The following is a 15505-nucleotide window of genomic DNA, read 5'->3' on the forward strand; positions in this document are numbered from 1 at the left end:
ATTTGCTATGAGGCATGTAAAAACAATTTAATATTTGTTCACTTGGTGCATGGTATACCGAAGTCCTCGATACGACTAACATCATTTTGTTTATTTCAGCAATAAAAGTAATTTTTACAGAAAACTCTACCAGGACTTCTTATTCTTTACCTCTTTAATTATCATCAAAACTATGGTTGTCCTGATTGAGGTTATAGTTTCGTGTTATGATTTCAAAGTTTTGCTTTCATTTAACTTCTCATTTTAATTGAGCATCTGGAAGTTATAGTAACCTTTGCTGTTTGATATTTGGAAAAACATAGGATGTTTAGGGTTGCTGTTATGTGTCTGTTTTTAGAAGTTAATGGTTTATTTTACAAAAATTGTATTACAAACGTAGGATAGGATTTCAAAATGTCATCTCCGTTATAACTACATACGTCGACTCTTTGTTAACTGCAAACTAAAATTATTCATATTTCAATGGAATTAAGCTCCACCAATTTACGAACGAACGTACCTACTGTCTTATATTTCTATGGATAATAATTAACGCTGCTAATGTTATTATCAAACTACCAACGTCCGCGGCCGCCACCCCCGCCGCCGCCACGACCTTTGTTGAAGTTGCCGCCTCCACGACCTCCGCCTCCTCGGAAGTTTCCGCCACCACCACGACCACCTAAAGAATATTTCATTTATTTATAAACGGATTTCGAGAGCAAGGAAAAATTTTCTTACCCGAACCACCTCGATTGAAGCCGCCTCCACGACCGCCGCCTAAAATAGATGTTTTATGAAATAGTTTTAGGTTCAGAGATCAATGCAATAATTTCTTACCCGATCCTCCTCGGTTAAAGCCACCTCCGCCTCCGCGACCGCCACCTAAAGAGGGAAAATTATGTTTAATTGCTAACACAAGAGGCAATGTTTCTTAAAAGTTACCTATGCCACCACGACTATTTACGCCACCCTTTTTCTTGGCGCCCTTGGGCTGGGGAGGTTTTGGCAAAAATCTTGAAATCGGCAGCAGCTTGCCGGGATCAATGAAGAGCTTTTGTTGGGGCTTAAAACTGTTTGCATAAACATTTTCTGACAGCTTTATCGAGACTGAATAGTCCCGCACAGTGCCGAAGATTTCGTCGATTTTGCCAACCTGCTCTTTGTTCTCCAAGAATATGGGTGCATTGAAGTATGGTACATCGTCGATGTCCACTTTGCAAACAAGATCATTCTGGCATGTGTAAACAAAGTTGCCAATCGGAATGACCCGCTCTGGCGGTCCTTGGTCAAATCCTCCACGTCCACCGCCACTACGAAAACCTCTTCCTCCGCCGCCACCTCCAAAGCCTCCCCCGCCGCCACCACCTCTACCACCACCGCCACGGAATCCTCTGCCGCCGCCTCCGCCACCGCCACCGCCACCACCACCACGGGGTCTTCCAAATGCCATTGAAATTTTAAAGGTTTAAAACGTGTTAGATTCAAATTTAAATCAACAGACACAAACACGTGCGCGATTTCCTCTATGGAATTCGTTCTTTGGAACCAGTTCCAAATCTAATTCCATGCTTTGTTAGGGTTGCAAGGTTATCTACATACTAAGTACAGGGTATTCTCGGAAGCATAAATCTGGCCCGTCCATACATATGTAGAAAGGGTATATTCTCCAAAAACCAGAACATATTTTGAAAATTCTCTTTCATTCATTTCATTAAAGTTATTAATTTATGCGTGTTCAAAATTCATGTTATTTAATTGATGTCAAAATTTCACTTTGATTTGCCATTATTAAATTATTAGCGCGGTTCTCCAGTGTAAAATTTTACTTTACATTGTTTTGCTAAGGGCTGTTTACACATCGTTTGGGCGGATGTGTTATCGATAAGTCAGTTATTATCGACATCGCGAGGTACAACAACTTTCTCCGCCGTAAGTGTACATAAATAAATTCTACTTAAATTGTAAATAAGAAATAAATAGAATAAAAGTAAACTGTTTGCTGGTAGCACGACCACGTCAATGCAGTAATTTATATTTTGTTATTCTAAACATTATCGACGGGTATTTTTTCAGCGTGTTGACGTGTATGTATGTATAAATGCTCATACAAGTGTAAAGTGGAATGACGTCATAGTCATAGAACAGTGACATAAACGAGTTAGTCCTTTATTAAAAATTATGTGCTTCTAAAATGTAAAGAAGAATCGAAGTTCAGAGACAGCCATAGATACATAGCTTTTATTGGCATGGCCTATGTGCAATTCAGACAAATACAATACAATATAATAGCGCAAGTGCGTGCAAGTGGTGCTTTGCGGCTATATAAGATATGTACATTGTATGTGTATGTGTTTTGTTTGGCTTACAAGTTGTTTTTGTGATACACTTTCAGAAATTGGGAGACCAAGCATGACACTAGGAGAAATAAAAAACGGAAGTGAGTCGCCAACACAACATCCCAAAGCAGTGCATCCAGTCCAAAATAAAAACCAAACAAGGAGTAGCAGCGGAATGATCATAAGCATGGATAAAACGAATGAAAATGGAAACGGGAATCCCAAGCATGAAAAACAGGTAAAAGGGCAGATTTTTGTTTGTGTCTGTGTTTGTGTGTGTGTGACATTCCGAAACGAATTTAATTGGGCAGAAATCTAGAGCAATTCTACCATCCTATGGTATGAGATCACTGTCTGTGTTACACACACATATAAACAATTCAACATGCACACATAAATATGTTCAATGATATTGTCAATTGCTGATGTCGCCGCTGCTCAACAGAGCGAGAGTGTGTGTCATAGGCGTAGTTATGATATCATTTGGTTAAAAATTGTGGTTTTTAGTTAAGACTGATTCCGAAGTCAAATTCTCAAATGTGCAGTAGGGAACTTTTTAAAAGATGAAAAAAATTGACACAGTTTGGATAAATCGGTTGGACACAGTTTAACAGTTTCTGTTCGTTTATCGGTTAAAGACCAAAAATTTGTTTAAAATAAGAAGAATAGGAATATGCACAGGTGTCGAAGTAAAACACCTTTTATATAAAAGGTTGATTTGGTGCCTTACAAGGTGTCGGCAGCTAAAGCCGTGATATTACAACAGGCAAATTGAATATTCGTTAGCCAAGAACGTTCCACGACAAAAAGAAAGAAGAAAAAAGAATTGGTCAAGGACAAACCATCCTTTAAACAATCCATCCGAAAAATAATTTAAATCTGAAAACCTTTTTTGTTTCTTGTACGATATTCTCAAAAAACTATACAACAGATGTCCACACCCGAACAATCGATCCACCCCTTAATTTTTAATATAGAAATAAATCAAAGACTTCATTAATACACTTACAAAAATTAATAATAATACATAATAAGTTTAAAAAAATATTGGTTTTGTTTTTGCAATAAGCGATTAGCGCCCCAACAAAAAATCAAGATCTCTTAATCTTTCGAATATAAATCTGACATAATTTGATTTTATTCTATAAGACAGACAATTTCAGAAGTTGAAAGATATATTTTAAAAGTTTGATTTACCGTGATTTACTGTGCACCCCAATATCGCGATGATCGATGTAGGACGATTTTAAACGATAAAGTTTCAATCGCACCTTTAATTTCCTTAAGAAATAATGCGGAAATGGTAATACCTTTCTTATTGGATTGAAAGTTTAAAAAGTCCATGGTTAAGTTATATAGTGAAAGTAAAAGTCTTCTATCGGCTGTCTAGCATTAGCAAAGCAGTCAAATTCAATCAAAATTTAAATTTAAATCGCATATAAAGTGTATTAAAATTGATTGATTTGTAAAATTACATTTATAAGCCGTTCTTGCTAACTTTAAATGCTGTGGTGTATCGTATTCATAAATATGTATGGAGCTGACTAAATATTTAGTATTCTTATATATGTAATTATTTCTTTATAGATCGACGCAACAATATCGTTTTTGCGCGCTGCTCGCAGTGGTGACCTACGCAAGGTTCTAGAGTTTATCGAGAGCGGCCAAATTTCAGACATTAATACGTGCAACGCAGTAAGTAAACTATGGAATAGACTGAAATGTTCGACTTGGGCTAAAACAGATTTTGCTTTTAAAGAATGGACTTAATGCATTACACTTGGCGGCGAAAGATGGATATGTTGAGATCTGTGCAGAGCTATTGAAGCGAGGTATCAAGGTCGACAACGCCACCAAAAAGGGCAACACAGCGTTGCACATAGCTTCGCTGGCTGGCCAGCAGCAGGTTATTAAGCAACTCATTCAACACAGTGCAAATGTAAATGTTCAGTCGCTAAATGGATTCACTCCGCTATATATGGCGGCACAAGAGAACCACGATGGTTGTTGTCGCTTGCTACTGGCCAAAGGTGCAAATCCTTCACTGGCCACAGAAGATGGTTTTACACCGCTAGCAGTAGCCATGCAGCAAGGACACGACAAAGTTGTAGCCGTTTTACTGGAGAGTGATGTACGTGGAAAAGTACGGCTACCTGCCCTGCACATTGCCGCTAAAAAGAACGATGTAACTGCCGCTACGCTGCTATTACAGCATGATCAAAATGCTGATATCGTCTCTAAATCGGGCTTTACACCCCTTCATATTGCATCGCATTATGGAAATGCGGATATTGCCACTTTGTTGCTCGATCGAGGGGCCGATGCTAATTATACGGCCAAGCATAACATATCGCCGCTTCATGTGGCTTGCAAGTGGGGCAAGACGGAGGTTTGCAGCCTCCTGTTGGCACGTAACGCACGCATTGACGCAGCTACGCGAGACGGTCTAACGCCTCTGCATTGTGCTGCCCGATCCGGTCACGTTGCTGTTATTGAGCTGCTATTACGGCATCAGGTACCTTTAATTAGTAATGTGGTGCAATTTTCACGATTAACAGATTACATACAGACGCGACCGGAAAATATATGATATGGTGATGACGATGATAACTTTATAACTAAACTATCATTTTGTTGAATCTTCATTTTTCTAATCGGATAAATTTAAAATAAGATTCACGGTTAAACGTTTAATCTAAAGTAAAAGTAAAAATATGAGAAATCTAATAATATATTTATTTTTTAAAGGCTCCCATTTTGTCAAAGACGAAAAATGGACTCTCGGCGCTTCATATGTCCGCCCAGGGCGAGCATGATGAAGCTGCTCGGTTGCTTCTCGATCATAAGGCACCTGTCGATGAGGTGACAGTAGACTATTTGACAGCACTGCATGTGGCTGCACACTGTGGCCATGTTCGTGTGGCGAAATTGCTTCTTGACTACGGAGCAAATCCGAATTCGCGTGCCTTAAATGGATTTACCCCTCTACATATTGCATGCAAAAAGAATCGAATCAAAGTGGCCGAATTGTGTAAGTTTTTTAATTTCATTAGAACATGTTACATATGTAGCAGGAATTTTGGTGAGTGCTTGGTTGGTCCCAATACAAACCTAAAGAAAGGGCCTCTGGTTAGAGGGTCTTCTAGATATATATTCTGTGCCAGATTCCAGTCAAAGATTATGTAATTCTGTCCGGAAAACATTATTAAATTGGCTAAAATTACGTTGTACATTGGTTACATACAGGTTTTAAAGTCCGGGTCTTAAGTGTATTACACATTAAGCTAGGCCATGAAAACTACAAAGCTATGAATTTAAAATGAAGACAAAATTCTAATTGCACTTATCATATGTATGTATATTATTTTTAGTAATCAAACACGGAGCCAACATTGGAGCGACCACAGAATCAGGTCTTACACCATTACACGTGGCTAGTTTTATGGGTAAGTAAGGCAACACATTTGTAATTGGTTAAATTAATTAAATTACCAGCAGTTGTCAATACAAGACAGAAACGTTAAGTGCTTCTATTCCAATGACTTTTTTGGAATTAGCTAGAAAGGTGTTAGAATAAATAAATTTACCATACACCCATAGAGTGAAGGCAGAAGGAAGCTTTTCCGACCCCATCTATATATTCTTGATCAGTATCAACAGCCAAATTGATCTAGCCACGTTCATCCGTCCGAATAAACATCTAGATCTCAGAGACTATAGGAGCTACAGACGCCAAAGTTGTAGACTCGTGTAGTATGTACACTGATCGAGTTTATTTTTAAATTTTTGCGTCTAACTCTATTAAGGAAGAGTGCGCCTAACCTATTGACCAGCGGTGTAAAGTATATTACATACATTCGCGAATATATTTTGGACCAATACGATTGAAAATTGTCAAGAACAAAACACGATATTATTAAAAAGCATCCATAAATAAATTATTTGGAAAAGAAATTAGAAATAATATCTCATAATAAAGAAAATTCTTATAACATAAAACGATGTTTAAGAAACAGAACTGAGTTTAAACCAGACAGCCGTGGCTAACTTCGCCAGCGTCAAAGTTCAAGTTTTTCGTTCAATTTTCCTTACCTATAACTGTGAAAGTGGAAAAACGTTTTATCTAAAAATTCGAATGCTTGTATGGGAGCTATGATATAGTGGTCCGATCCGGCTGAATCCGAGATATACAACATGTGCAGTATATACAAGCCAACATGCTCGGTAGCTCTTACGCTCTAGGAGAAGTTTGCGTTGATGCAGATGGACGGACATGGCTATATTAACTCGTCTCGTGGTTCTTTTTAAAAATATATAAACTTTATATGGTCGGAAATGATTCCTTCTATGCGTTGCACCTGACCAAAATTAATGTACCCTTTTGCATGCGTGTAAAAATTATTGAAAAACTAACTTTTTAACATCAATACAGGTTGACCTTTTGCTATATGTATACTCATAAACAACATTGCTTGCTTTCAGGATGCATGAACATTGTAATATTTTTGTTACAATATAGTGCCAGCCCTGATGTGCCCACAGTTCGAGGAGAAACTCCGCTCCACTTGGCGGCGCGTGCTAATCAGGTTGGTGTATACTGCTATTAATGAATTTAAATGTGTAATTGACTAATTGTATTGTTTGTACAGACCGACATCATTCGTATTCTATTGCGCAATGGGGCACAGGTGGACGCTATTGCACGGGAGGGACAGACTCCCCTTCATGTGGCCTCTCGATTGGGCAACATTGACATAATTATGCTAATGATCCAACATGGAGCAAAGGTGGAGGCCAGTACTAAGGATAACTATACCGCTTTACATATTGCTGCTAAGGAGGGGCAGGAGGAAGTATGCCAAGTGTTGCTGGAGAATGGTGCTCAGTTGGATGCGGTTACAAAAAAAGGATTCACACCGTTGCATCTCGCCTGTAAATATGGCAAACCGGAAGTAGTCAAGCTATTGCTGGAGAAGGGTGCTCCTATAGATTGTCAGGGTAAAAACGAAGTGACGGCTCTTCACATTGCCGCACACTACGATCATCAGACAGTGGCTACACTGCTGCTTGATAAAGGAGCTTCACCCCAAATATGCGCTCGCAATGGACACAGCGCCCTACACATTGCGGCTAAAAAGAATAACTTGGAAATAGCCCAGCACTTGTTGCAGCACGGCGCCGATGCCAACATTCAGAGTAAATCGGGCTTTACTCCGTTGCATCTTGCGGCTCAGGAAGGGCATCTTGATATGGTCCAACTCTTGTTGGAACACGGTTCCACGAGTGTACCCGGCAAAAACGGGCTGACACCTCTACACTTGGCTGCTCAGGAAGGGCATGTTTCTGTGGCCCAAGTTCTGCTTAATCACGGAGCATGTATTTCGGAGCGAACGAAGTCCGGGTACACTCCCCTTCATATTGCCGCTCATTATGGACAAATCAATCTGATTAAATTTCTACTAGAAAACGACGCAAATATAGAAATGACAACAAATATTGGATACACCCCACTGCATCAAGCCGCCCAACAAGGACACACAATGGTCATTAACCTGCTTCTGCGCAATAAAGCGAATCCCGATGCCGTAGCAAATGTAAGTTTTCACATAGACTTCATACTTGCACATCTTTGCTTTAAAGTCAATACCTGTAACTATTGAGGCATATAGAATCATCATTCTAAAAAGTATCACAACTATAACAACTCTATTACACATATGTAAACGTTTACGTCATTTATAAAGATGAGGAAGGAAATTCTTGGTCTAGTATCGGTATATCGGTACAGTATTAAAAAATATCAAAGAAGTTAACTTCGGATATGCCGAAGTTTACCCTTGCAGTCCTTGACAATAATAATTTTACATGTTCAAAATTTGTTTTCTGCAACTCAATTCATCAATACACAAACAAACATTATTACTCTTCTTATACCTTGTTAAAATTGGTCAGATGTTTGTAACGCACAGAAGGAGAAGTTTGTATAATCTTGATCAGCATGAGAAGTTGAGTCGATATAGCCATGTCCGTCCCTTGGTGTGTATGCGTTTTACTCATCCATCTTTAGAGCTATTAGGATGAAACTTGGTACTTGAGCTACTTATAGCCCAGGTGAGATAAAGTATAAAAATCATCGGATCGTACCACTATATTATATAGTTCTAGAACGAACATAGGTGAAGAAATTGGAGTATCGCTATGAAATTAACATATGTGATAATATTGGACATAAAACCTCGGATCACAAAATTTGAATCCGATCGAAAAAAATGGAACACAAGTTACAGTCAATATAAATCCGCTCTGCTCCCATGTCTGCCGGCAGCGCTGCTTGCTACCTACTGCTCATTCGTCATCAACAGAGCACATGCAGACACACACACGCACAACTCTACATAAACTACATATATGTGTTTGCGTGCGTTGCTTTGCTTAGGGAATGACGGAAGAAGAACAAATTGTAGTATAAAGAGTAAAATTCTTTTGTTTGTATATTGATGAATTGAATTGCAGAAAACAAATTTTGAACAGGTAGAAATATTATTGCCAAGGACTGCAAAAGTATATAAACTTCGGCATAGCCGATGAAGTTAACTGCTTCTTTGATATTTAGAATATAACATCGAACGTGAATGAAATACAAAGACAAAGCTCAAGATGTTATGTTATGTTAGACACGATATCATACGTTTTATTAAAGGATTTTTTATATATACATCTATCATACTCAATCGTAATCCTATACCTAGTAAACAGAACAAAAGTCACTTTAGAATTTGACTGTTTTCCAGGAATACTATTAATTCTTACAGAATATCGGTCGCCAAGTTTTTAAGTCTCTGACTTTATGGAAATTATAATTAGATATGTAACAATTACTATGTAATTGTTTTTAACGAACCAAGGAGCCTATACGAGTCTGCGAAGTAGTCGGTTTTCGAATCCTAAATTCTTGATTTTCAAGTTGAATTTCTTGAAAATGGTTTAATATAGAGGTACCTAAGGCCTCAAACTTATTCAATAAGGTTTGGTATTGTTTAAGTTTTTCCAAACATATCGTGAAAAATTTCTCACCAGGCTTCTTTAAAAAGATGGTTACATTTTTACTGAGATATTTCTCAATAAAGTAAGCTTTTTGATCGTTTGTTAGCTTGTTTCTATTCCACAAATTCTCAATCACGTGATAGAAAATGTCTAATTAAGAGCGTGAAATTTATATATTTTTTAGTTTTTGAAGCTAGATTTAAAACATTTTTGTATTGCCCCTATATCAGATTACAGAATCGCCGATCTTTACAATGATTTAGGTATAAATTAGTTGTCGTGACAAGAATAATACAAATGTCAGTTGTGAAGGGTTTTTAAACAACTTTGATCCTAGCCCTGGCAAGTCAATTTGATTTTTACACAATTTGAAACATAAATTTTACATCGAGTACAGTCAAACGTTTTTCCGACTTAGTTTTACGATCTTGTAAATTATCGTAGTAAATAACACATAAATGACCCGTCATAGACATGATCTCCATTCTCTACGCTGTCAAGCCGCAGAATGTTCGTAGCTAATTTTAGATTGTACTATCTCTTTCACACGTATTTATTTATACAATGCGCTCAAACGGTGAAATAGTAAATTAAGTCGCTAAACTGCCAGATGGAAGTAGGTTTCTCCGAGTCCATAAAGTACCTACGTATCTATTTTATTGATAAGTATCAACGGCTCATTCGATTTAGACAAATCCATATGGAAGGATGTTATTTCGACCGCTTACAGTCCGAAAATTAAAATGCATTTAGATCCGTTTAGATGAATTTGAGACCAGGTTTATAAATTATTTTGGTTGTGGGTCAATTTGTGTAAAACGTTTTGGGCTTCTGTACGTTCTCCAATCGTTTTGACATTTGACTTGTGCATGATACCCTACAAATATTTGTGTTAGTAGTTTAAAAATCGTGAATTTGTTTGAAGACATTACTGAAATTTCACGAAGTTTAAGTCTCATCAATCTTTGTCGTATGAAGATAAAAAAACATTTGTTTGTCGGCATACCGCATTCAGATAGGATTTAAAAAACATAAATTTGTTAGCTACAAATGTGTTTAAATCCTTTATGGAATGACTATTTTTCACCTCACATCCCGAGAGTTTATGAAATGTTGAAACTCGGAGAATGTGTCTGCAAAATGTTCCAAGATTTTAAACCAATCGACGTCGAATTTACCGAGCATAAACATTGATATCCGCACGAATCTCCAAAGAGCAATGCCCAATTTCACTTTGGTCCACAGAGTCTATTTTTAAACATTTTGTTACTTATTATACACACATATCGATAGGGTAGCCGAACTAATTCTACAATCCAGTATATTGAGCACAATTCAAAATTGAAATAGAGTGATGTGCCTAGTGCCAGAGAGTATGAGCGTTTGTGGTTAAAAATCCAAAGGAACCAAATTATTACTCACCCTGTGCTCTCTTGATTGTTTCTCTTTTTTCTTATGCTATTCTTATGGATAATGAAATAGTTATTTTTTCTTTCTGTATATACATTCATTTTGTACATACATATGTGTGTATTCACGTATATATATTTGAGTGTATGGGATCGTGCATGGTGTTTGTATGTGCGATTCGTTAGCACTCCAAAATAAAATTCAATTTTTGGGCGTAGTTTCTGTGTGTTCATGTAGGTAGTTGTTTCATCATTTGCAATCGGATTTTTCAATACATTTAATTGTCGATTCGGTTAACTTTTACATTGATACATTTTTCAGAATGGTAAAACAGCTCTAAATATTGCTCACAATTTGGGATATGTAACTGCTGTAGAGACACTTAAAGTTGTAACTCAAATGGAGGTGGTTAATACAACGACTGGTGTGCTGGAGGAAAAATACAAGGTTGTGGCTCCAGAATTTATGCACGAGACATTACTATCCGACTCGGAAGATGAAGGAGGGGACGACCTTTTAGATCACAATCAATACAAGTACATGGCAACCGATGATCTTAAGGCAAGCAATGACCATGATACCCAAAATTTTGATACAACAAGTGCTGGCATTGAACAGGCGGATGGAACTTTGGGAGGTTGCAATGAAAAAGGTATGTAGCGATTATGAAATATAATCTCTTACTACTATCCGAAATTGTTGCCTAAAATATATAATACAATCGGAAATTCTAGAAATCGTGAAATCTGTCAATACCACTTTAAACACTTCATCAATGGAACGAAAGAGTGATAATGTTGTCATAGTTAGACCACCCGTTCATCTGGGGTATGTATGCTCTGAAATTAAAAGTTCTAACTGATTAAACTCATCTATGGTTTTAGATTTCTTGTATCGTTTCTGGTGGACGCCCGTGGTGGATCCATGCGCGGCTGTCGTCATAGTGGCGTCCGCATTAACGTGCCGCCAAAGGCCTGTACGGAGCCTACTCGAATTACTTGTCGTTACGTAAAGCCACAAAGGATAGTAAATCCTCCCCCACTAATGGAAGGTGAGGCGCTGGTAAGTCGGATTCTGGAAATGTCTCCTGTTGAGGGAAAGTTTTTAAGGTAAGTAAAAAGAAAAGAGTGAACTGACTTAATTCTGGGATCCAGAATAGATACTACAATAAAAACATTAGAACCTCAATGCCACATCCACAAAATATTCATAATTATTTTAAACGCATTTTTAAGCCCAATTGTCTTGGAAGTTCCCCACTTTGGATCACTGCGGGAAAAAGAACGCGAAATCATTATACTCCGCTCCGACAATGGTGAAAGCTGGCGCGAGCACAGCTTATACGAAAACGAAGAATACACGCTGGAAGCCTTAAACGAGGCAACTGCTGGCAACGACACGGAAGCAAATCCGCTGGAGGATCTACATACAAACCGCATCATTCGCATCGTGACACAAAATGTGCCTCATTTCTTCGCTGTTGTATCTAGAATACGACAGGAAGTTCATGCAATCGGGACAGATGGCGGCACTGTTTCGTCGACAGCAGTGCCTCAAGTACAGGCCATATTCCCTCCTCATGCATTGACAAAGAAAATTCGGGTCGGTCTTCAGGCACAACCAGTTGATTTGATCGATTGCTCCAAGCTGCTTGGCCAGGGTGTCGCTGTATCACCGGTGGTGACTGTTGAGCCGCGTATGTATGTTTAGAATCATAGTGATTTGAGTGCTGATTTTTACTTTTTACAAAAGGTCGAAGGAAGTTTCATAAGGCGATTACGCTGAGTATTCCAGCACCTAAAGCATGCAACGAGGGCATGGTGAATGCACCATATGGTAGTGGATATACGGGTAATGGAAATGCTAACGTGCATGCTCCAACTCTGAGGCTGCTGTGCTCCATCACTGGTGGACAGACACGGGCTGCTTGGGAAGACGTTACTGGATCCACACCGTTGGCATTTGTTAAAGATAGCGTTACATTTACAACAACAGTCTCGGCTCGCTTTTGGCTAATGGACTGCCGTAATATCGCAGACGCTGGCAGAATGGCAACCGAGTTGTACACCTACATGGCACAGGTGCCTTTTATGGTGAAGTTTGTAATATTTGCAAAACGCATATCAGCAACCGAGGCAAAGCTCTCCGTGTTCTGTATGACAGACGATAAGGAGGACAAAACTCTCGAACACCAGGAATATTTCAAGGAGGTAGCCAAGAGCCGAGACATTGAAGTTCTTCAGGATCAAAATATTCACTTAGACTTTGCCGGCAACTTGGTGCCAGTTTTAAAATCGGGCGAGCAGTTAAGCATAAAGTTCAAAGCTTTTCGCGAGAATCGACTATCGTTCATTGTCCATATTAAGGATCAAGATCAACCACAAGGTCACGTTTGCTTTAAATCTGGTCCTGGTGATTCTCCACAAGCGATCTGTGCATTAAATGTTTCGCTAGCCGATGAGGACCATCAATCGGGCGATTTATCTGACCATCAGCATGGAAACGGTATTCACAACAACACAGAGACTTTTAAAAATGTGAATAAAATAAATCACGGACTCCATTACAAGGATCTTATAAATGCAGAAATCAAAGCTTCCGCTGCCGCCAAAGACAACCGGGTTCTTTCGGCTGACCAAACGAAATTTTCAACAAACGGCTCTCACTCCGACATTATTCACAATGATGATATACAGCGCGCCGACATTCGACTATCAGACATTGCAAGTCTAATAGGCAACGATTGGCCGGAGCTGGCTAAAGAATTGGGTGTACCCGAGACTGACATCGACCTGGTTAAAGCCGAATATGCTAGTGACACGCAACCGGGCCTTGTTGTGCTACAGCTCTGGATAGCTCAAGAAGGCTCTTCCCGTGCCACTGGCAATGCCATGGCTCAAGCCTTGTATAAAATTGGTCGTGGGGACATTGTCGAGAAGTGCATCGTTAACCTGGAGCCTGTCACAGACATTTTGGAATTGGATGTGGCCACTGCTAGACTTGATTCACACGAGAAGCCTAATCACACGTCAATATCCGAAAATGTTGAAAAACTTGAAAACGGTCAACAGGGAAAATTGGAGGCCGTAGATTCCTTGGTAATTACTGGTCCGAACGTTGAGCCCAACGAAGGTAAGCCTATAAAACCAAAAATGAGACATCCCATGCTCTTACACCTTATCAAATAGGTATTTCTTGTGCAACACCGCCGCCGACTCCAATAGAAGCTCTAGAGGACACAAAATTAGAGTACAACTTGGAGATTGTATATGATACAGCAAAGGAGCACACTTTACAGTTGCTGGAAGAAGCTCAGGAGAACATTGAACAAAGGGGTAAGTTGCTTGCAACCAAGCCAGCAAAATGAACTAGTGGTTTGCGTGTTTTTCTTATAAAATATGCTTGACCTATGACTTAGCTTTCAATGTGAACTGACTTTTTGCAAAGATTTTTAGTGGAAAACCAGTGATCTTACTGAAAGTAGAATATATATTTGAACTATCAAGCTATGCAAGCCAAAGATTGAGACATTTGCATAATTTTTTATTACTTTTATCACATACACAAAAACAGCGCTAGCAGACATTCAGAGTGTGGTACCAGATCAAACTGCCGTCGAAGATGTGTTGATGAAGTCTCTGTCGGATATACATAATCGCAATTCTTCGTCGGTCCCAGCGGATGTCGGTGAACACTCTAAAGTCTTCGCCGCCAGTGAATCTTCTGCAGCAGCAGGTGTGGCAGAACCAATAGACAGCAACAAGATCAACCCGTCAAGGAATATAGCTGAGTAGAGTCTTTGAAGTATTGTCATGCCTAGGCATTGACATCTTATATTTATTTATTTATTTATCAATATACTCCTAATCGTAATCGTTCATTGTTTGTCTATACCAAGCAATTCATTATTTATCAAAAACAACAAAATGTATGTGTATGTTTGTATGTATAAATTGTATCAAATCGAACACGTTTAAAATTAACCATACAATCTTTTGTGGGGTCTGATGAATATTTCTGTCGGAATATTTGAACGAAACAAGTGTATCAAGCTAACCGAATAAATTGTTGAACTAAACTTTTAATGACTATGATATTTTATAGCACACAATGTAAAATAATATACATATGTATGTATGTACATGCATATATCACGAAGTAAGTAAGTAAAGTGTAACATATGCAACCAACTTATAATAAGATTAAGTAAGTAAGTCATCTCGCCGACTTACGTATACTGCGCACCAGTAAAATAAATATATTTAAAGTTATAATAACAACAAAAGATTCGGTTCACATGCAATTTACAAGCATATCTCATTATCTCGCTCACAAAAGCATATGGGCACCTTAGCGCCACTGGATATTTATATCAAATTTAACGCCATATAACTCGGAACCAGTGTATCTGGTTCAATCACGGGATATAACAAAATATATCATAGAAGCTAATATCACTACATAACATAATGGTCCGATCTGGATGATTTTCGTACTTTATCTTACCCGGGTTATAAGTAGCTTAAATAGCAATCCCAATAGCATTCCAAATATAGGCGTGAAGTTTATTTGCTCCGACAGTTTTCAATGTGGAAAAACGTTTTATCTAAACAGTCTTATGTTCGCGAAAGAACGCCCCACAATCCTTGTCGGGAGCAATGCTACTAATATAGGATACTTATTTATGGTCTGCTTATATAACAGCTACAGTGGGGAGCAAAAGTCATTATCTA

At 38.5% G+C, this 15505-nt stretch overlaps 2 protein-coding genes across 6 annotated transcripts; one reads left to right on the plus strand and one right to left on the minus strand.

The window, feature by feature from the left end:
- Positions 1-306: 306 nt before the first annotated feature.
- Gar1 (Gar1 ribonucleoprotein) lies at positions 307-1522 on the minus strand. 3 transcript variants are annotated; one of them, XR_011033272.1, is made up of 5 exons: positions 925-1522; positions 820-864; positions 721-759; positions 500-661; positions 307-442 (listed from the first exon to the last, which is right to left on the minus strand). XR_011033272.1 is itself a non-coding variant. In XM_068296809.1 (5 exons), exons 1-5 carry the CDS (start codon positions 1430-1432, stop codon positions 555-557), a joined length of 639 nt encoding a protein of 212 aa, XP_068152910.1. In that variant the 5' UTR covers positions 1433-1447; the 3' UTR covers positions 307-554. The 3 variants fall into 3 exon arrangements, 2 of the variants coding, with proteins under 2 accessions (XP_068152910.1, XP_068152909.1); XM_068296809.1 differs by having other exon boundaries at positions 307-661; positions 925-1347; positions 1408-1447; XM_068296808.1 differs by having other exon boundaries at positions 307-661; positions 925-1521.
- Positions 1523-1883: 361 nt separating this feature from the next.
- Ank (Ankyrin) lies at positions 1884-14850 on the plus strand. Of its 3 annotated transcripts, none has more exons than XM_068296230.1 (15): positions 1884-1911; positions 2375-2556; positions 3906-4013; positions 4078-4833; positions 5067-5349; positions 5690-5764; positions 6801-6904; positions 6968-7912; positions 11094-11424; positions 11507-11600; positions 11657-11881; positions 12008-12468; positions 12525-13904; positions 13961-14107; positions 14346-14850. In XM_068296230.1, the coding sequence occupies exons 2-15, from the start codon at positions 2392-2394 to the stop codon at positions 14564-14566; spliced, it is 5295 nt and encodes a 1764-aa protein (XP_068152331.1). In that variant the 5' UTR covers positions 1884-1911; positions 2375-2391; the 3' UTR covers positions 14567-14850. The 3 variants fall into 3 exon arrangements, with proteins under 3 accessions (XP_068152331.1, XP_068152333.1, XP_068152332.1); XM_068296232.1 differs by lacking the exon at positions 1884-1911 and adding an exon at positions 1964-2066; XM_068296231.1 differs by lacking the exon at positions 1884-1911 and adding an exon at positions 1983-2070.
- The last annotated feature ends 655 nt before the right edge of the window (positions 14851-15505 follow it).

This window comes from Drosophila tropicalis, unplaced genomic scaffold (assembly GCF_018151085.1).
Source record: "Drosophila tropicalis isolate 14030-0801.00 unplaced genomic scaffold, ASM1815108v1 contig_859, whole genome shotgun sequence".
Taxonomy (NCBI): Eukaryota; Metazoa; Arthropoda; class Insecta; order Diptera; family Drosophilidae; genus Drosophila; species Drosophila tropicalis.